General features: G+C 44.4%; 1 protein-coding gene across 2 annotated transcripts; it reads left to right on the plus strand.

Moving 5' to 3' along the window:
* Window positions 1-81: 81 nt before the first annotated feature.
* Window positions 82-21884, plus strand: MFSD1 (major facilitator superfamily domain containing 1). Of its 2 annotated transcripts, XM_058661487.1 has the most exons (16): window positions 82-322; window positions 1820-1872; window positions 2766-2878; window positions 5277-5319; window positions 5621-5688; window positions 7507-7615; window positions 10919-11021; window positions 14023-14121; window positions 14622-14733; window positions 16285-16341; window positions 16698-16854; window positions 17532-17629; window positions 18355-18467; window positions 20297-20344; window positions 21209-21266; window positions 21715-21884. In XM_058661487.1, exons 1-16 carry the CDS (start codon window positions 160-162, stop codon window positions 21716-21718), a joined length of 1398 nt encoding a protein of 465 aa, XP_058517470.1. In that variant the 5' UTR covers window positions 82-159; the 3' UTR covers window positions 21719-21884. The 2 variants fall into 2 exon arrangements, with proteins under 2 accessions (XP_058517470.1, XP_004598395.2); XM_004598338.4 differs by lacking the exon at window positions 21715-21884 and having other exon boundaries at window positions 21209-21270.
* Window positions 21885-22364: the final 480 nt, after the last annotated feature.

Consider the following 22364-nt stretch of genomic DNA (forward strand, 5'->3'; position numbering starts at 1 on the left):
CGTTCACGTGAGCGCAGCCCTGCGTGACTGCCCCGGAGTCATGTGAGCGCCCGGATCACGTGATCGCTCTTTGCGTAGACCTCCCAGGCGCTCCCTCCAGTTCCCGGAGTTTCTGCCGCAGTTGCTGCTAGGTCTCTCCGTCTCCCGGTCTCAGGCTCCATGGAGGAGGAGGAGGAGGAAGCGCGGGCGCTGCTGGCGGGCGGCGCCGGGGAGGCGGACGCGGGCGCCCCCGCCGCGCCCCGGCCGCTGCCGGCCCTGTGCGACCCCAGCCGCCTGGCGCACCGCCTCGTGGTGCTGTTGCTGATGTGCTTCCTGGGCTTCGGTGAGCGGAGCGGGCCGGTGCCGCGGTGCTCGGTGCTTCCCGGGGTGGCCCCGGCCCGGCCGGTGGGACGGGTAGGGGCTGAGCTGGACGAGTTGGGCCCTTTTCCTTTCCCCGGCCGGCTCTTCGTCCTCTGGGACCCTCGATGGGACGGCGACTGCGGATCTCGCAGTTTCCCCTCCTCGCACAGACTGCTTGAAGAAGTTTAAAAAGCACGGACTACCCGCCTCCTCTACCCTGTTCTACTTCCTTCCCTCTCACAAGCCCGAAATGTCTTCCCTTTTCTCCCTTTATTGAAATCCATCATTTCCTTGGCCGTCTTGCGTGCTTTTCCCCGTCTTTGGAGAAACGCCCGCAGTGTGTTGCTGAATACTTGTAGAGGGGTGGTCCTTTCTCATCTTGCACTCCGCCACTGGGAGGCAGTCGGGCTGGAGGAGGCTTGCGGTAGCCGTGGCATGCACTTGCAAAATCTGACTCCGTAGAAAGCACTTTCCTTCCTACAGTGTTCATTTGTTCTGGTATTCCAGTGTTAAGATTAGTTTGATGTGGAATGCTGGCTGGCGTTCAAGGTCTTGACCTGGTTAACTTCACGCTGTTGCTGGGTTGTATAAATAGGCGTAAAGGGTGCTTTGGACACTGCTTTCTTTTGCTGCCTTCCCCCCCCCCCGTCTTCCCTCCCCCTCTCCCATCTCCCAGCCATCAGCTTTAATGCAGGGCTTGGATCTTGATGCAGGAACCAGACATTCTGGGCTTGGGGAAGGGGATACTTTGGAAAATTGTCCCCACCAAAGTAGACATCATGTAAGTCCTGGTTATCCACCTGTGTTTCAGAAGCCATCGCCCTACCTTCCTAACCGTGGTCTTCAGTCCTTTGAACTTGGTGCTGCTGTGCTTGCAGTGAGTGGGAACGTGGAGGCAGTGTTGTGACCATACAAAGGCTCTGCCAATCATTCTACCTTGAAAATGAATTGGCATGTGTGAATATCAAATCTCTCCCCACTTTTCTGTTTCTAAACTCCCAGCAGACATTATTACATTTAATTTTTCTAATTCACAGTAATGTTGCTAAATGATTTTACATTGAAGACTTGGTAGAATCAGGACTTGATTCAAATACTGGTTTAGTTACAAGAGGCAGACTCCATTCTGCGCTCAGTGTGATGAACCCAGTAATACATGGATATTTGTAAAAAGTTTCAGTGTGTATGTAGGTAGCGTTACATGAGGAAAATATAACTGCTTGGTGAAGACACTAATAAAGTGGTTGGCTGCTTGATTTAGGGCTGCCAGTATTTTCTGTATATGTACCCTGCCAATTTGCAGAAGTTACTTGGCTACAAGTGGGAAGTCCTGGTGGGTAAGCGGTTTGTGCCCCTGAATTACTGCAGTTTGAGCTGTGAAACCCATGGGACCGTGCACATGTCAAGGCACCATGTGTGATTGGAAACGTCCACATGGACAGTATTGTTCCGTGTAACGCCCGCCCTTCTTTCTTCCTAGGCAGCTATTTTTGCTATGATAATCCCGCTGCTCTGCAGACGCAGGTGAAACAGGTAAGGATAGCTCACTTTCTGTTTGTTCACATTGAAGCAGGGCTGGCTGCTGAGCCCTCACCTGTCAAGGTGCCTGAAGTGTGCACGGAATGTATTTTATCTTCTCTGGCCACTGCGGAAACGCGGGGTGTTCTTCAGCTGAAAGAGTTGCCAGACATGGGGGATTCATGCAGAGCCTCTGTGTGACTTGAAGTTGTTTCATACCTTAAGTAGTTGTTTGCCAAGATGTCAGATTTGTGTTTGGTTCATTCTCTCATTGCTTAATCATCTGAGTGACAGGTGATTTGGTAGGATAATTTTTTTGCCCATCAGCCTGGTTTTTTGTTGATGTCATTTTGTGTTTAAGATGTTATACTGATCCCAGAGGATTGTGTGTTAGCAGTTTTTCGCCTTGTTTTGCATTGTAAAAATCCATTTGATTTTTACAGTTTCTTGGAGACTGACATAGTCATTTTGCTTTGTGTTTTTTATTGTTGGATAGGGAGGAAAGCTGACCTTTCTCATACTAGAGTGACCGAGAAAGGAGGTGGAAGTTAGGAGGAGAGTAGAACAGACAGGGAGAGGCTGGGAATGTCCTTTCCTGTGGTGAGAAGTCCTCAATTCAGGCACTAAGGGGGTAGGAATGTGTAACAGAGGGAGCCTGGGGCCAGCGTCACAGGCTTGAGTCCTGGAATCCATGAAGTCCCTGAAATACTTGTGGGCCCAGAGAGTTCCCTTGTTCCTAGGTGTGGCCATTTTTGTGGGCACAAAGCCGTATTTTTGGTGAGATTCTCAAGGCAGTTAGTGACTTGTAGATGACAGAATAACATAATCATGTTCTGTTTGAACTGTTGAAGTTTGATGGCTAAACAGAAACTGTTTGGGGAAAATAGTTTTGTTTTCTTTTCCTGTAGGATATGCAGGTGAATACCACGAAGTTCATGCTGTTGTACGCCTGGTATTCTTGGCCCAATGTAGTCCTGTGTTTCTTTGGTGGCTTTTTGATAGACCGAGTATTTGGAATACGGTAAGCTTGAAAAAAAATTCACCTGTTGTTAGGAACATGCAGACTGGATTTAGATACTTCTAGAAGAACTGAATAAACTTCTGCATTGACTATGATAATCTGCTTGATGGCTTCTTAAAACATCATTGTTATATCTTTTTGAAATGCAATTGATACCTCAGTTCTGGTTATATTAGTTAATCCTACTGCCCATGGTTAATTTTGCTCACACGTTGGGTCAGCAAGGTGGAGTGTGGAGCCAATGGCTGTCAGGCACTTGGCTTCCTGAGCTTCTGTTTCCTCGTTAGGAAAATAAGGCTTCTGATTTCTGCCTTGAATAGTGGGCACAAACGTAGTATGTGCTTCCTCAGTGAGATTTTTTAATTTCTGATTTTCCTGGACCTCAAAATTTTTTAAGATTTGTTTTTCTTATTGGAAAGGCAGATTTATAGAGAGAAGGAAAGACAGTGAGAAAGATCTTCTGTCTGCTGGTTTACTCCCCAAGTGGCTGCAATAGTCAGAGCTGAGCTGAGCCAAAGCCAGGAGCCAGGAGCCTCTTCTGGATCTCTCACGTGGGTCAGGGTCCCAAGGCTTTGGGCTGTCCTCTACTGCTTTCCCAGGCCACCGGCAGGGAGCTGGAAGGGAAGTGGAGCAGCAGGACACGAACTGGTGTCCATATGGGACCCTGGCTCATGCAAGGCAAAGGCCTTAGCCACTGGGCTACTGCGCCGGGCCCAGGACTTCAAACGTTCTGTGACTATTTCTCTTTCATGCTGAGGAATGTTAACACTATAGGCCTCGTTACTCCTCATTCTCATGATTGTGTGTGTGTGTGTGTGTGTGTGTGTTGCGAGTGGAAGCATGGGAGAGAGAGAGACAGAATCCTTTGGGAATATGTTGAGCAGACAGATGTTAAGATGATGAAGACCTAAAACCTTGTCTTGTGAATGGGAATAGAAGAAGCTGTAGGTCTTTCGACTTGGAGATTAACTTTTTACAAGCTTATTTGTGAGGCAGACAGCAAGAAAGAGAAAAAAAAAATACAAAAAAACCCTTTGATCCAGTGGTCCGTAATCCAAATGCCTGCAAAACGCCAAGATTCGGCTTCAGCAGAGTTGGAAGGCAGTCATTCAGATATCCCGCGTGGGTGCTGGGAACCGAGTCATCTGAGGTACCAAGCCTGCCTTCCAGTGTCTATTAGCAGGAAGCTGGAATGTGAGGCCAGAACGAGAAATGAAATTCAGGTATTCCCACATGGGCTGTGGGTTTCCTAAGCTCAAGGTTAAACACCTTCCCCTTGGGGATTAACTTCTGCAAGTGTGCATGAGTTAGAACATGCAAGGAAAATTGAACTGATTGTACTTGGTCTCGAGGGAAGAACTAGCTGGAAACTTGGGCAGAACACATGCTTCAGGTTTGTGTGGCTGTGGTGATGGGAGGTGAGGTAGCGTGACTGGAGACTCTGCGTGCTTTCCAGTGCTAAGAACCTTCCTAGAATGTGTGTGGCTGTTCCATAAGGATATTAAGAGGAAGTAAGTTTCAGGTGTGTGGCTTACTTATGACTTCTATGGCTCTTCTCATGTGACATTTTACTATTCAGGGAGAACATTAATCAGATATTCAGACTGTAGAATATTGGACTTGTATCAATAAGGTTGAAATGATGCTTGTGTCTTTGAAAGTAATATAAGTCATCATGGGGTATAAACACTGAAAAATAATTATGGGGCCTGGCGCGATAGCGTAGGGGTCAAGGTCCTCGGCTTGCGTGCACCGGGATCCCATATGGGCGCCGGTTCTAATCCCGGCAGCTCCATTTCCCATCCAGCTCCCTGCCTGTGGCCTGGGAAAGCTGTAGAGGACAGTACAAAGCCTTGGGACCCTGCACCCACGTGGGAGACCTAGAAGAAGCTCCTGGCTTTGGATCAGCTCAACTCCAGCCGTTGTAGCCGCTTGGGGAGTGAACCATCGACGGAAGATCTTCCTCTCTGTCTCTCCTCCTGTCTGTATATCTGACTTTGCAATAAAAATAAAATGAAGACCTGAAATAGCTTAAAAAAACTTACTTAGCATAGAATTTCTTGGAATTAATTTTGAACTCTTACTATCAGTTTTATATATATAAAAAAATTCCATTTGTAAAAAATTTTGACCCATGGATCTTGCGGATGACTTAAGTTATATTTAAGAGATGCTCGTGGCTTATGTTAACTCATGCAAAGCCGTGCAAGTCTGTGCTTCTGTAGGTTAGTACCTTGCTGGCTTGAGGGTAACTGAGCTCTTCATTTTGGTTTCTCAGAGGCAATGCAGACTATGCAAAATGTAAATGAATTTTTACCAAAGGACTTTGTAGTTACTACAAACAATGTAAAAAGAGATTCAGAACATCTTTTCCCTTCTCTTTTTTCCTCTCAAACAGGTGGGGCACAATAATTTTTAGCTGCTTTGTTTGCATTGGACAGGTAAGGGAGACCAAACTTTCACTGATTATTTGAAAATGGCCATTGTATAATTGCCTGATTAAACCCACTGGCAAATATGTGTTGAATGACTGCCCAGCTTAAATAGGATCTATAAATGCCTATGTGGCATGATCCATATTCTGTTTTAAATCTTGAAGTAAATGAACAGTAATGTTTTAATTTCAGGAGTTTACTAGGTAGGAGTATTATAATCATTGTATCAATTGTGATTGATCATAAATAATTATCTTGAATACCTTGAGTTTATTTTCTTATTAAATCATTATTAAATTCTTTGTAGGTTATTTTTTCTCTGGGTGGAATATTTAATGCTTTTTGGCTGATGGAATTTGGAAGGTTTGTGTTCGGGTGAGTTGTGCGTAATTTCATTTAACATTATTTTAGTGTTCTTTTATTAAATATTTGAAGAATAATTTATCTGGGCCCGGCGTGGTGGCCTAGCGGCTAAAGTCCTCCCCTTGAACACTCCGGGATCCCATATGGGTGCCGGTTCTAATCCCGGCGGCCCCACTTCCCATCTAGTGCCCTGCTTGTGGCCTGGGAAAGCAGTCAAGGGTGGCCCAAAGCCTTGGGACCCTGCACCTACGGGGGAGACCTAGAAGAAGCTCCTGGCTCCCGGCTTCACATGGGCTCAGCACCAGCCTTTGGGGTCACTTGGGGAGTGAACCATCGAACAAAAGATCTTCCTCTCTGTCTCTCCTCCTCCTGTATTTCTGACTTTGCAATAGAAATAAATAAATATTTTTTAAAAATTAAAAAAAAGAATAATTTATTAGTTTTCTAAAAAACTATTGCAAATCCTTGAAATCATGCTACAATACATAGGATTACTTATTCATTGTCTTAATTTTCCTAGAAAAACAAAAGTTTTGAATAATCGTGGTTAACTATGGGTGGGTTTTGAGTATTAAAAATAGTTTTCTATAAATCTTTTAAAAAGTGTGAGTGTGAGAGAGAGAGAGAGAAAAAGAGAAAGTGAAAAAGTAAAAGTGCTCTTTTCATCACTGGTTCACTCCCGAGACGCCTGCCATGGCTAGGCCTGAGCTGGGGCCAGACGCTGGCAGCTGAAAATGCAGTTGAGGTCTTCTGTGTGGTTGGCAGCTGTCTCATTACGTCTGCCTTCCAGTGTGTGCATTAGCAGTAAGCTGGAATGAGGAGCTGTAGCCAGGAATTAAGCTCAGGAGTTTTGACGAGTACCGTCGCCATGAGGCCAAAGCCTTATTCAAGATCCCTGAGTGAGACTGACTGCCCTGTGTGAATTTCCATGTGTCATTTGTAAGGCCAGGCTCTCTGTCCTGAGGGATACATAGGAGAGCATCATGTAATTCCAGTTCCTTTCACAGTTGCCAGGGAGTTGTACACATGTGGCATACGCCACATTGTACTAAGTGAGAGAAAGGAAATGCAGGTACAGATGAAAGAGGAGCCCAGAGACAGAAATGTGGTCGGAGGTGGCCTTCTGCGCAGAGTGGCCCGCCTGCAGGGTTGGACTCGTAGCGGTAGAAGTGAGGGGCCCTGATTTTGGTTGTGAGTAGTGAGGACGGTTTACTAGGACAGGAGGGCGAGGGAGCTCCCAACTGAAGCCCTTGAGGGGGACGGTAAGCATTCGGAACTTGCTGCCAGGGACGTACGCAAGGAGGAGTATAATGTTCACATGGAAGGTGCACTGGAGGATGGCTGGGCAGCTTTCTGTCTTTCCCTCTCCCTGAATCGACATGCACTGTGGATGGTGGTGTAGCCAGGCTCCTTTCATTGCCTGGCACAGTTGGAGTGTGGCTGGTCAAGTGACTCCAGGACGACGCGGTATGGAACACCCATGCTGTGATGCATCTAAACTTTCTGAGTCAGGAATATGGAATTGGGCTTCAGATGGAAAATTCATGGAAGCCTGGGGGCTAGAATCATCCAGAAGGTTTTTAACTCTTGTGTCTGATGCCTGGGCTGGGACGTGTCGGAGAGTGGGACAGCTGACTGGAGCGCTTGTGTGCAGCCCCTGTGCAGCTTGCTCTCAAGTCCAGGGTGGCTCATGCGAGTGTAGACCAAGGCACACACCACCTGTTATGAGCCTGAAGCAGACACAAGCTCACATAGATAGGAGAGGCGTCTAAATTAACAACTATGGTATTTCTTTTACAAAGGTGACTTTTCTTTCTTTTCTATATTCAGGATTGGTGGGGAGTCCTTAGCTGTTGCCCAGAATACATACGCCGTGAGCTGGTTTAAAGGCAAAGAATTAAACCTGGTGTTTGGGCTCCAACTTAGCATGGCTAGAATTGTAAGTATGATGATAAACCTGACACCAGAATAGAAGCAAAGGATTGGATTGTATAGTAATCTTTAAAAAAATCACAGGATGTTGGGGCGTGGTAAACTAGATATTGATTTTTATTTCTCTAAAACCCAGTATAGCATTTATTGCAAGTAACACATTGCTAATGTTTGTAAAAAGTAGTCAAGTGAACATTTTGTTAATTCAAAGGATCCAGCATAGAGAAGGATCTGGTGAGTCGTGTCATCTGGCCCGTTACCCAGTTTTGGCATCCCTGTTAGGCATTTGGCCACGCCGGTTCTGCCTGCACATCTGTGCTGATGCAGACCGCCGAGTGCCGGGGCGGCCCGCCCACTCCAGCTCTGAGCTTGTCTGAGTTTACACATATGGACTGTGATCCAATACCTGCTTTGCAGCTTCTCAATCTCTAAATCCCTGTCTTAGCTGGTGGATTGGAAGCCTAGCGTCCTTTTGACTTTCCTTTGCAGTTTGTTACTTTTGAGACAAATGTCGCTGTAATATCTGCTAAGGCAGGTCATCAGACGTTTAGAATGAAGAAGTATTACTGAGACATTTCTAGCCTTGGAAGGCCTGATACTGGGAGTTCCCAGCAGGTGTGTGTCGTTTCACTGCTCACTCCTGTAACGTCGTAGGTTAGCATCTTCTTCAGGTCAGCCGTGTGGGAATCGCTGCTGTCTGTTGAGAGAGCAGTGCGGAGGACATGGTTGTGTCTTGGTCTTCACTGATGTCTGACCCATTGGGAGCGCTCAACGAAGTGGATTTTGCCTGCTCTCTGATTTCTTATCTTGGCTCCTGGTCCAGCGCGGTCTCCCAGGTTTCCTCTGACTCTCTGTCTACCCCTTTTCTACCTCTTTGGTTGGTTCTGTTAGCTCTTCCTGACCTGCAAGCAGGGCAGGGCCCCGAGCTCAGTCACTGGCCGTCAGCCCTTTGAGAAGGCTCATAGCCTTGGTAATCTTGTCTGGTTTTGCAATTTTAAATACCATTTCCTCACTTCTGAATTCGTGTCACTGCCCAGCCCTTTTTGCTGCACTCCTGTGCATGCGGCTGCCTGCTTGACATTTCCACTCGGGTGTCTAGTGGGCGGAGCACTCTCCTCACGTGCTGCAGACCCAGTGTTTGGCATTCTGCCCCGTCCCAGAACACCTGCTGCTGTGGTTTTCGCATCATCTGGTAAGGGCAGCTCTGTTGTTACCTGAGCCCCTTCCTCTCCCCTCATGTACTTTTGGGTAGCACAGCTTTTCAGATCCGCCCTAAGATGACATCTGTGTTCTGGTCACATCTCACCCGGCCACCGTGTCCAACGCCAGGCACGTCCGTGTGGATGACTGCTGGGCTCTCTGGCTAGGCCCTCAGGAAGCCTGGTTCCCGCGTGGAGTCTGGTTTGCGTGCAAGGATACTTCAAAAGTTCACAAAAGGTGGAATTTAAAAATAAGTTTGTTTTGGTGCAAAAATTGAGATTCATTCAAAATTGCTCATAGTACACATTTTAAAAAATTATTTATTTATTTTTATTGGAAAATCAGATATATAGAGAAGAAGAGAGACAGACAGAAGATCTTCTGTCCGATGATTCACTCCTCAAGCAGCCACGATGGCTAGAATTACACCAATCCAAAGTCAGGAGCTTGGAGTTTCTTCCGGGTCCCCCACGCGGGTGCATGCTTTGGGCCGTCCTCGACTGCTTTCCCAGGCCACAAGCAGGGAGCTGGATGGGAAGCAGGGTTGCAGGGGCACAAACTGATGCCCATATGGGATTCTGGTGCGTGCAAGGCGAGGACTTTAACTGCTAGGCTAGCACCGCAGGCCCATCATAGTGCACCATTTTACGAGAGCTTTTTGAAGACCTTTCACTCGCATGGATTTTAAAGTGTTTTCTGCAATAAGATAAGCTCACCTTGAAATTCCACTGTACACAAATTTTTGAAGTACACTTGTCTAGCAGCCACAATGTGTGTCAAAGCCAAAGTGGACCGAGTCCTTTGTCTCCTCACAGACCCACTGGCCTGCCGTGTCACGTAACATACAGGCCGAAAGTTCTTACTGTCATCTTCCCCACCAAAGCGTCTTTCCCCACCGTTGCTGCTTTGGGAACCTCACTCGGCCCGAGTTTTCCCTTCCACTGCCCGACCCTGTGCTCCTTACCCATTCTTGCGCTGTATCTGACAGCCTGCCTGTTCTGGTCTCTGTGTTGATTGTTGTGCCTGGAATGTTCTTCCTCCATCACAGATCCCATCACAGCCGTCTTCAAGTCCAGCTTACAGTGATGTCTCCAAGTTTTATGTTCTCCTACCCTGGTCTATTGTTTTCCTTACTTTTGAAAACATATGTCATTCTATATCCATATGTTTTTAAACTCCACTGAAATATAAACTGTATGAAAGTTGGGTGCTTTTAGAAAACAAATCAAAGCAAAAAAGTTTGTTGCTTTTCAGTTTTGTTCTTTATTGTCAATACCTTCACAGTGGTTAAAATGTAGTGAGCGCTAATGGCTGAGCGAATGAGTAAATGAATGAGATGTGAGCTGCACTTACACTCACTGTCTACAGATGTTCAAAGGAAGGATTTTTTATTTCAGATTTTAGTACCAGAAAAAAAACTTTTTTCTGAGTTACTGCATATATATATATACATATATATATAATTTTTTTTAAGATTTATTTTATTTTTATTGGGAAGTGAGATATACAGAGGAGGAGAGATAAAGAGGAAGATCTTCGATCCATTCATTCACTTCCCAAATGACAGCAGCGGCCAGAGCTGTGCTGATCTGAAGCCAGGAACCAGGAGCCTCCTCCAGGTCTCTCATGTGGGTGCAGGGTCCCCAGGCTTCAAACCATCCTCGACTACTTTTCCAGGCCACGGGTAGGGAGCTGGATGGGAAGTCGGGTGCCGGGATTAGAACTGGTGCCCAAATGGGATCCCGGTGTGTGCAAGACCAGGACTTTAGCCACAGGTTCCTGCCCCGGGCGTCAAGTTACTGTATATAGTTCACATTTCTATCTGGAGTGCTCTGTGAGTTTTCTAATTCATGCTTGCTTTGTGCTTTGATTGCTAGAACATTCTGAATGTCCTGTGCTCTTTTGGATACTAGCATTTTCCAATAAGTAGATGTTTTTTAGTGACTTTATCTTAGTGTTAGTTTTTTCTTCCTTTTAAAAAAATTATCTCTTGCTTGTTCTGGAGTCCAGTTATGCCTCTTTCCCAAAGGCACTGCAGTGCTTTATTCCTGGACAAGGTAGAGGTATAAATGATTGAAAATTCTGTTAACTTTTCTTCACTTCTCTTTAGGGAAGTACAGTGAACATGAACCTCATGGGCTGGCTGTATTCTAAGATGGAAGCTTTGTTGGGTTCTGCTGGTCACACGACCCTGGGGGTGACGCTGATGGTTGGTGAGTGCAGCCTGCCATGCCACACCTGCTCGCCAAGTGCTTGGTCGTAGTTTGTAGCTCTGCATTGTGCTTGGGCGTTGTTTTTTTAAAGATTTATTTTTTATTTTTTTTGGAAAGTCAGATATATAGAGAGGAGGAGAGAGAGGAAGGTTTTCTCCTTTCTACTTTCTTTTATGTTTTAAAAGTATTTATTTGTTTGAACGACTTAGTGGGAGTTGTCTGATAATCTGGGTATGCGGGCTGTTTATAGTCTGTAGCGGAAAGAAGAGCCGTTCCGCTTTGACCGCATTCAGCTGGTGTGCTCAGGGAGGTGCATTTTCTTTCTTTATTTTTGCTTTTTTTTTTTTTTCCATTTTAAAAATTGTGGTCTTTAATCGGCTTTTAGCAGGTTCAGTGTTATTTCTAAGAACACAATGATTGTCTCTCCTTCCTACTTCTCTCTGTTTCCAGTTTCCTTTCTTTTCCCTTCTTTTTGTAGTTTTTGAGACAAATCATAAGTTTACATTGTACTAAAAAGGCTTAATATTTCATTGAATAAGAAGCTTATCGAATAGAAAAGCAAAAAGACTTTAAAGCAAAAAGACCAAATAGTGGAAATGTAGGGTAACAACCATAAACAATAATTGAATGGCAGAATGACCATTTCACCCTTGTGCAGTACATTTTAAAGTAATCTCAGGCCGCTCAGGCTATGCTAGCGTAACATTCTTAGCCATTGATTTGACAAAGGTACAAAACAAAGTTTTATAAAACTGTATTTTCAGCAATAGACCTTTGTAAATTTTAACTTTCACATGAAAGGGAGAATGTGCTGAATTTTGTCTTCCCTAGAGCCCAGATTTTATAATTACCGTATCTAAATGATTGAAAGTCCTGAAAGTTGGGAGTCAGAAGCTTGAGTTTTAGTGCTGGTTCCAGTTTTGTTGTCTTGGACAATAAAGTGAGCATTTGGGTCTTAGGTTTCTCCTCTGTGGCGTTGCTGGTGTTTCACACAAATTTGTCGATACTGCTGTTCGTAATTTCCGTTGGGGAAGGCTCGAGGTGCCGGTGGCTCAGTGGGCTGCTGAGATGTGCACATCTCTGCGCTGGCCCTTTGCTTGCCTCTGCCCAGTGGTGGTCCAGCTGCACCACAGTGTGCATACGGCCACCTGCAGGACTCCAGGGGCACCTGTGCTGTGGTGCCATCAAAGGTCTGTGCCCCTTACTGGCACGCCTTGTCCTGTAAGAAAACAGCGGGGAGGAAACCCAAAGGAGGCAAACGCATTTAAAGTCGTCTTCCAAATCCTTCCTCTCCGATCCTCTGTCTTACTTAAACCTTTTCCTGGAGTCATTTGGCCTGTCAGTTAAGATGCCTATTAGGATTCCCCCATCCTGTGTCAGAGTGCCTGAATTCAAGTCATGGCTCTCCCTCCTGATGTAGACCGGGAGGCAGCAGCTGATGGCTCAAGTACTTGAGGCCCTGCCACCCACAAGGGAGACTGGAATGGGAGTTCTGTCTCTTTTTCTTTATATTTTTAAAATGTGCTTTATTATTATTATTTTTTTAAGATTTCTTTACTTTTGCTGGAAAGGCAGGTTTATGTAACCCCCCCCCGCACACACACACACAGATTGAGATCTTCACTCCCCAAATGGCTGCAATGGCCAGAGCTTCGCTGTCTGAAGCCAGGAGCCAGGAGATTGTTCTGGGTCTCCCACATGGGTGCAGGGGCCCTAGAGCTTGGGCTGTCATTTACTGCTTTGCCAGTTACATTAGCAGGCAGCTGGATTGGAGGTTGGGCAGTAGCGACTCGAACTGGCACCCATATGGGATGCCAGCACCACAGGCAGAGGCTTAAGCTACTGTACCATGGCGCTAGCCCCTATCTGTTTATTTCCATCTCTCTGACGCTTGAATAAAACCATAGCAACAATGAGCCCTCCTTGCTCTCCATGGCTTCCCCTATCTGGCTAGCTTCCCTTTAGTAGAGATTTTAGAGCCTGAGAAGGCCTGTGCTGTTACTAGATCAAAGTCTCCTATTTTACAGATGGGGAAATTGAAGCCCAGAGGTTTAGCTCTGCTCCAAGATTATTCAACTAGTTAAAACCAACACTAGAGCCTGGCCTAGTGACTTTGATTTCAACACTTTTTCCCCCCAGTTAGATCAAACACTGTCAGCCAATTCAAGGTTCAGGGAGACAGACTAACCTCTCAGCCTGGTCGCTCCCCACATGCCCACAAGAGCAGGCCAGCAGCCTTTGGGAGCTGGGGCTCCATCTGGTCTCCTATGGGTGGAGACAGCTCACAGTGTGCCAGGAATCTACTTGGAAGCGGAGCTGGGACTTGAGCCTGGATTATCTGATGTGAGACACAGGCATCTCAAGCAGTGGTTTAAATGCTGTGTCAAATGCCCACCCCAGCTGCATTCATTAACACTAAGCTCTTTAGAAAACAGTTCTTGCGTTTCACGAAGCAGAAGTTTGATTCACTGTTTTGTCTTACTGATTTTAATGATGGGGAATCGGCATTAATGAGAAGTGCTGAGCTTGCAGGAAAGAAGCTGAGGGAGAGGTGCTTTGAAAGTGTGCCTGTCCTTCGGGCTGCCCAAGGGTAGGGACGTGGGTTATAGACTTTAGGAAGGCGTTGGGGCAGTCGTGACTACAGAGTCAGACTGATTTTATCATTTTCCCCCTTGGCATCCATCAGCAGTTGGTGCTTAGAGTGAATTAAATGAGGACTGGTTTACTGGTTTTACTTTCCTTAACCTGTGTTCTGCATTACAACATTGCATTAGTCTATTCTAGTCTTTTCCTTCTCATCTGCCTCTTTCTCCTGAGAAATAATGCCCAGTGAAGGCAACTGCTCTTTGTGAAGAACCGACAATCTTCTGTCTTGAGTTTTCTTATTCGTGACTTTATCTTCCCTGCCAATTGACTCATTTTCTTCTGCTTATATGATGTGCTGCCTTTTAGGGTCTTCTGATTCTGTTTTTAAAAATTTCTTCCTCCCTTTTTTTTTTAGGGGGCTTAACGTGTATTCTTTCCCTAATCTGTGCCTTGGTTCTCGCCTACCTGGATCAGAGAGCAGAAAGAATCCTTCATAAAGAACAAGGAAAAACAGGTGAGTGCAGGTGAAAGCAGTGTGGGACGCTGGGGGAGTTTTGACCTTTTTTATAATTTATAGTATCAGTTCCTAAGGCAGTGTTGGAAACCCAATAGCCTAATGCATGCTTTTATCTTCTGTTTCCAAGTCTGTTTCTGCTTGTGTGGATGGATTGTTGAGTACTTTCTTTCCCCTTAAACATTTTGGCTAAAGTTACCTTTTCCGTTGTACTTCGTATAAATACAAAGTTATGGAGATTTCTGGAAGAAAGCCGGAAGGTGGATAACAGATTTAGATTCTGCTTTTGTGTGTGTGTGTGTGTGTGTGTATAGATATATAGATAGATATATATATATATCTTGGTAAATTATCCCAGACATGATGCTTGTTTATTATGCCAGGAAAGTGTGTTTTGAACTGAGTTGCAAAGGTTAATCACTTGTTAAGAAGTCATCTTGGCCCTGGGGAAGCTCCTGGGGTGTGCACAGCTGTGCTGATGATGGTTCTCTGTCCTCCAGGGGAGGTCATCAAACTGACAGACGTGAAGGACTTCTCCTTACCGCTGTGGCTCATCTTCATCATCTGTGTGTGCTACTATGTCGTGGTCTTCCCTTTCATTGGGCTGGGGAAGTGAGTATCATTTAGCATTCCATTTTTTTCTTTTTTTTGGGCCACATTATAGTGACAACCCAATTCATAAGTGTAGTGCTGTAGTTTTCTTCTCTGGTGCTGGTCCATGTTTGTATAGGAATTGCTGTCATCCTGGGATGCAGTAGCCTTTCTTGGCAGTACAGGTCTCCCTCGTGAGTGGTACTGGTCTGCCTGCTTGAGCGCCCTGCTCGTCTCTGGGCCTGGTCAGGCTCTGGGCCGGGATGTGGACTGAGGGCTCGGTGTGGGAGGTAGGCACCTTAGTAGGCCCGACACCTGCCTCCGTCCCCGTCGTTTATTTCCTCCCTTGTTCCTTGGTGGAGTGAGTCCTTCCTGGGAGTGGAGACCTAGTGCTGCACGGTGACCGCATGTGTTTCCGCTTGCCAGTCTTAAATATGGCATCCAGAGCAAGCTGCTGTTTCCTGCTTCTCATAGAACCGTGTGTGAGTGTGTTTGTGCCAAGGTACCCTTACAAGCTATAAATTCAGACTTTTTTAAAAAAGATTTATTTATTTGTTTTTATTGCAAAGTCAGATATACAAAGAGGAGAGACTGGAAGATCTTCCATCTGCTGATTCATTCCCCAAGTGACTGCAATGGCTCGACCTGAGCCAATCCAAAGCCAGGAGCCTGGAGCCTCTTCGGGGTCTCCCATGCAGGTGCAGGTTCCCAAGGTTTTGGGCCTCCCTCGACTGCCTTCCCAGGTCGCAAGCAGGGAGCTGGATGGGAAGCAGGGCTGCAGGGATTAGAACCAGCCCCATATGGGATCATGGCACATTCAAGGCTAGGACTTCAGCCGCTAGGCTGCTGCGTTGGGCCCCAGGTTGTTTTAAGAACAGGAACCTTTATTATTTAGCAGCGAACCTGTTAGTATTGCTTTGGAAGTGTCTCAGTGCCCTGTAACAGTGTTTAATTTTCTGAAAATTCATGTGTGCTGCTTGCTGTGTTTACACCAGGGAAAAATTAACTCTTATGTCTTATTATTGAAATGTTTATATAAATAAGCCTTAGAAGATTCCTTGAAGACAAATATTAAATAAGGCAGTAGGATGGGTGTTGTGGCATAGCACGTTAAGCCCCTGTCTGGGATGCCCGCATCCCCTTCCTGGGGTGGCTACTTAGTGCTTTCGATCCAGTCTCCTACTGACGGTCCCAGAGGCAGCAGAAGATGGCTCATGTACTTGGGTTCCTGCTGTCCAGCTGGAGACGTGGATGGGATCCTGGGCTCCTGGTCTTGGCCTAACCCAGCCTGTTACAGGCATCTGGGGAGTGAAGTGATGGATAGAAGGTCTCTCCCCCTCTCCCCCTCTCCCCCTCTCCTTCCTGCTCTCTCTCTCTGTATGTGTGTGTGTCTCCCCCTCTGTCTCTTTTCTGTGTTGCTCTTTCAAAATAGCAACTCTTTAAAAAATATATTAAAGAAGAAGGGGAGGCATGAAGAAGGGAAGGTTTGTTAAGTTATACTTATGTTTATTTTGCCTTTGGTTTGGAAAACAGAATTCTCCCCAATGTGCTCATTTCTCTTTTTGATTTTAGAGTTTTCTTCATGGAGAAATTTGGATTTTCTTCCCAGGCAGCAAGTGCAATTAACAGGTATTTGATTAATTCTGTAAGTGCTTATATCATGTGAAGTGTGGGTCTTTAATTATAACCAAGTGTTGTAATAGGCAAGAAAACAAACAGACAAACAACAAAAAACCCCAACAAAACCCTGTTCCACAGTGTAAAACCAGGGCTTTTTTGGGACTTGAATCCTAAGTGGCCATCTTTGATGAATGGAAAAGCAAAGGAATGCTGGGCTGTTCTTTATATTTCTATTTTCTGATGGCCATTTTAGAAGCATGTTAAATAAGGTAGGATTTGCTTTGCCTAGCATTGTTAGGGACTTCTTTGATGTTTACTTTTAGCCATGAAGCATTTCATTAAACATCTTGTGTGTTTTTGGGCAGCATTGTGTATGTCGTATCAGCACCCATGTCTCCAGTGTTTGGGCTCCTGGTGGATAAGACAGGGAAGAACATCATCTGGGTCCTGTGTGCGGTGGCAGCTACTCTTGTGTCCCACATGATGCTGGCCTTTACCATGTGGAACCCGTGGATCGCCATGGTAATGTCTGTAAGCCCCGGGCTGGGGTCAGCGCCCTTGAGAGGCTCTGTCAAGTGCTCAGATGGCTGTGTCGGGGACAGTGGGGGACAGTCACTCACTTTCAGTGTCCTCAAAATAATTTTTAAAAGGGTGATTATAAATGATACTTCATAAGGTGTTTTTTATGTGACTGGGCTCATTTAGGCCCGAGAGCTCACAGTAAAAGTAGAATTTGAGATAGAATAACCTTTCTGAAGTCGGATTACCTATCTGTTTCACTTTTCTGACCTTCCTTCATCCATGGCGGTAAATAACCTGTTGCCTTGGTGCCCATTCTTTTGTCTGACTCGTAGTAGGTTAAAAAACGACAGTGAGTTCATTCCGCTTTTGTTGTTCTTAAAAATGTCATTCTTAAGACCACAGGCTTAAGTGCTACATTCCTTTCTTGAACATTGGTTTGTGCACTTGCTGAGTCTTGCCCTAGAAGTCTTCCTGCGGGCTCAGTCCAGAATCCGAGAACCAAGAATCCTGCAATTGAAGCTTTGCATGATTATAATCTTGATAGAGATGACAGGACTTCTCCAGTAGCTTTGCACTCATTTATAATTTCACCAATAGCATTACAGAATTGTCTGTTGTTTAGTACACCCTTTGTATTAGTGTAAGGCTTTGACCCATCTCTGTATTGCTTTGTGTAGTGTCTACTGGGACTGTCCTATTCACTGCTGGCCTGTGCATTGTGGCCAATGGTGGCCTTTGTAGTTCCTGAACATCAGCTGGGAACTGCCTATGGCTTGTAAGTATGTTCACTCTACGACATGTTTGGTGGTCCTTCAGAAAGTTCATGGGAAGAATAGAATTAAAAGATGAGTTTTGGCAGTCTTTTTCCATGACCTTTCCAAAAAACTTTTATATGCATGAATTTCAAAACATTTTGCACCAAAATAAGCCTTTAAAAAAAAACAGTTCTGTTTCCCTGAAGTCTATAAGTAGCCCTCACCTGTGGCTCCTGCTATGACAATGTCATGGTCATCTAAAGGCTCCTCAGTCTGGTTGTCTTCGGGCTGAGGGACAACTGTGACCCTGGAGATGCTGGAAAAAGTCAGCTAGTCTCTGAGATGTCGTTGTGACCACCAAAGAGCTCCAAGCCTGCAGGAAGGGAGCAGGGGGAAGCTTGGCCCTCAAGGTGATGGATGACGCCCTCTGCCCTACAATCTGAGGACTGCTCCATGATAAGATGAGTGCCCTCTGAGCCCCAGAAAAGTAAGAGAGAGACCACGCTGTGGTGGCTGTCCATGGAGCCCTCCACTTTTTCCTGTGTGAGGCTGCTCTATCACTTTAGACCTGAAAGTTTCATAGTAGAAATAGTTGTGGACTGAAAAAAGCAAAGGTTAATCAAGTCACATCTGGTCGAAAGCCTCTCTTAGCGCTAATACCATGTTGTTTACAGCTGCTAATGTTTATCCTCAAGTGTTACCCTCTGTATGAATGAAATGTGCGTGTGTGCTTCTCAAATGGCAGCATGCAGTCCATTCAGAATCTCGGGCTGGCGGTCATCTCCATCGTTGCCGGCATGATCCTGGACACCCGGGGATACTTGTTTTTGGAAGTTTTCTTCATAGCCTGTGTTTCTTGTGAGTAAGCCCTGTGATAGCATTTCATTTCTTTGAATATGTAGCAGAATGTTCCCATTTTTACACTTAGACTTTGTTAGTTCTATTCGCTCCCTGCCCTCTTCTGAAACTAAATTTCCAAGCCATAGTTGTGGAATTTCTCACTCCCTGAAGATTCGCAAGCATTTTTTAGGAGATTGCTATCCTTAATGGCATCGATGGAATGTCTTCCTAGTCTGTTCATGTTTATTGTTTGGGGCTGTGTAGTGCTTGTGAAGCCGGCATTTCATATTAGAGCCAGGATTTGAGTCCTTTGTTTCTGATCCAGCTTCCCGCAAAGGGCCTGGGAACGCAGTGCAGGATGGCACTTGGAGCCTTGCCATGTGTGTGGGAGATTAGGTGGGCTTTCTGCCCCCTGGCTGCTGCCTGGACCAGCCCAGGTTGCCGTGGCCACTTGGGGCGTGAATCAGTGGATGGAAGATACTTTCACTCTGTCAGTGTGCGCCTCCCATCTCTCTGTTGCTCTCTGCCTTTGGAAAAAAAAAAAAACATGATTTTTGAGAAATGTTTAAAGTGTTTCTATTTAAAGGTTCTTCAATGTATTCTTAGTGTGAATGTGTGGACTTTGGTGCAGTTAGGCATGAATGCTCATGATGTAATCGTCAGTTTAAAATTCCTTTTACTTTTAGTCTGTTATTGAATTTTTACCGGTAGCACTTTATTGATTAAGATGAGAAAGCATTAGGAAGTTTGGGAAAAACTACAAAAATCAATCATTTTTCCATAAATAATCTGTACTGTACATATAAGTTGTGTTGTATAAAGCAAATAGTCTGCTATAATGTGTCATGATGTCTTTTATACTTTAGTTGATGTTTTATAATCTCAATTTTAGAAGCAATCATATATATTTAAAAGTCACTTCATTTATAAAAATGAGTCATAAAAATTCAGAATTTTCGGTCATGAAGCACTTTTTGTTTATTGTTCATGCTATAACATGTGACTTAACTTTAACCCATAATTCAACATGTATTTGAGTTTCAAAGCAAGCACCATGAGATTAAGAAGTGCTGCTATTATATTTTACAGGAAATTCTGTGTGCCTCACCTGACCAAAAGGCCTTTACTGGCTTTGGGCTTCTGGGAGTCTAATGACCATGTTTGTTTAACTCTTCAATTGTAACATAGACAAACTTTTCAGGCTTGAGGCCCCCTAAGACAACTTGTCTTTGACTTTCCTTCAGATCACAGTCCAGGGGAGTGGTTGGAAAGTGCTGGGGGGACCAGCCGTTACAGAGGGAGAGGCAGTGGCGGTGGGGAATTGGCTGCCTCTCCTCCAGCAGCCTTTTAGAGAATTTTTATCTCTTTTCATTTTATTCAAAAATCAGAGAGACAGAGCATTTCCATCCCGTGATTCACTTTCCAGATGCCTACAACAGTTGGGGTTAGGTCAGCCTAAAGTAGGAATCCAGAACTAGTCTGTGTCTCTTACGGAGGTGGCCAGCACCCAACTACCTAAGCCACCAATGGCTGCCTCCCAAGGTGCTGATTCGCAGAACGCTGGAAAGACGTGACTGGGACTTGAACCCAGGCACAGGCGGAGGGGGTGTGGGTCTCCAACGTGGCTGCCAGCTGCTGCACCACATGCCCACTTTCTTAGTGGTCTGGTTGCTTGAGGTCTGAATGAATGCTATGTAGCTTATTTTTTAGTGCTTTTAGTGGAAACAGTGTGTAGTGTGTTTTAGTTTGAGGGTTTGATTATATCTAAGATTTGCTTTGTGATCAGGATTGCATAGGAAGCATGAAGAATATGTAATTTTAACAGCCCTGTGTTTTCTTGTTCCTAGTGTCACTGTTATCTGTGGTCTCACTCTATTTGGTGAATCGTGCCCGAAGTGAGTTGCAATGCTGATATTTTCTTCTTGAACTCTGTCGGATCGTCCTGCGGGGTCTTAGATTGTGTTTTGGTGTATGTAATGAAGACCCCGCCCATAGTGGTAGAAAAACGTTTGCTTCTATGATACTGAGTTTTATATTCTTGTCGTTCACATTTCTTAAAATTGCTGTCATTCTCTTATGTTCCTCTAGGAGATCAGTTTGTTTTGAAAAATAAACTTTGAGATGTCATTTTAGGTATTACCATAAAGAATCACAGTATTTAAAAAATCCTACTTTGGCTTCCTATGTTATTATCTTCCTTTTTTTTTTGAAAAAACAAGCCATCAAATTTACAGCTGCAATTTTTAAAAAGTGTTAAAGTGTTTGGTTTAGGATTAGAAATTGCAGCTTTTTTTTTTTTTTGCTGATACATACTAGTATATACATAAGTGCCTTTTTGTTTTTTATGAAATTTTGCTGTAGACTTTGTTAGTTTTGCTACTGTTTACTGCCAAAGTCTATTAAATATTAGCAAAATGCAATACACATGCTGTTTAAATAACTTTTGATGACTTTATTTTGTCTATATTGTCACTATTACTGAATATTAAAATGATGTTCCAATTAACAATTGCAGTGGTACCTAAGTAAGTCCAAATTAAAAAGAAAAGTAAAAAGCTGGAATTAAGAGGTGATTATTTGTATCTCATGAAAATTCCATTTATTTCTCTTGAGAAGATTCTGATAGATAAATTATTTCCAAAAGCTTTTCTGCTTCTTTAAGAAGCTGTGTCTATGCAAATGTTTGTGTAGGTGTGTGTATAGTTGACATTTACTTACAATAGTTTGTTGAAAAGAGTCTGTGTTTATTTTTGTTTTAGGAGGGAACCTGAATTATTCAGCAAGACAAAGGGAAGAAATGAAATTTTCTCATACTGAGTAAGTGTTAAAAGGGAGAAAAGTTATCTTTATTTTAAAAATTACAAATGTTAACATTTTATTTCAAGGTATTGGAGCTGTGCCCTTTGTAAGATGTATTTTACTTATATGAAAGGCAAAGTCATGGGAGAGACAGAGAGAGAAGAGATCTTCCTTGTTCTTGGCTTAGCCTGCCCAGCCCTGCAGTAAACCATTTTGAAATGAACCAGGGGAGTGAATCAGTGAATGAAGGATCTCTCTCGCTCTCTTTCTGAAACTCTACCTTTCAAAAAATCAATCTTTTTTGAAAAGGGTGAATTATAAAATTATTGAGAAAATATGTGACTTTTAATATTAGATTCTACATGTCTTATTTATTTATTTTTTTTTTTTTCATTCTGTAAGCCAGGAGATACTTCAGGTTCTTTCTCTTCCTCTTTTTAATAATTTATTACATTTTGTTTTGTAGATGAGAAGCATAAAGGGCTATGTTGTGAGAATGAATTACACACATCACTGGTTTGTAAAAAAATGTAGTCATTAGGGAAAAAGATGGACTGGCCAGTTACACTGCCATCACAGGTACCATTGGAGAGTGTGACTGTCCACCTGCGTGCTCTGCTGTGCACCGCTGAACAAGGCTCCCCTTCAGAGAAGGCCATCACCACAAAACACTGGAAAACTGGGCAACATTCCAGGGAACTTCAGGAAGTAAATAATGGAAAATGTGGGATTTTTGTGTTGGGATTTATGTAAGATGTTGTAGGAATCTCATCTTTTAAGCGCAGCAGGAAACTTGGGACTGGCACCAGAAGCTTGTCTTCCTGGGAATCGCCGCTGCCAGTCACACTGGCGGGTGGCACTGTCCTCTCGGGGGCCTTGCGGGCTGCTCACTGGGGCCCCGGTGAATTCTCACCAGTTACTGAGGATCCTACTCTCTTAGGCACATAACTTGATGTTACAAGTTTTCTGTAGCTTTTTCTTATGCTCTGATAAGCATCCATTTGTGATGATAATTTCCTACCTAGATGATAAAAATAGCCCCAGAAGGAATACCTGGTGTCTTTAAACTTCTGAGTTTTTACTAAACCATTGATTTTAATTATTCATGTGTTAGAT

Source organism: Ochotona princeps, chromosome 3 (assembly GCF_030435755.1).
Source record: "Ochotona princeps isolate mOchPri1 chromosome 3, mOchPri1.hap1, whole genome shotgun sequence".
In the NCBI taxonomy this organism is placed as follows: domain Eukaryota; kingdom Metazoa; phylum Chordata; class Mammalia; order Lagomorpha; family Ochotonidae; genus Ochotona; species Ochotona princeps.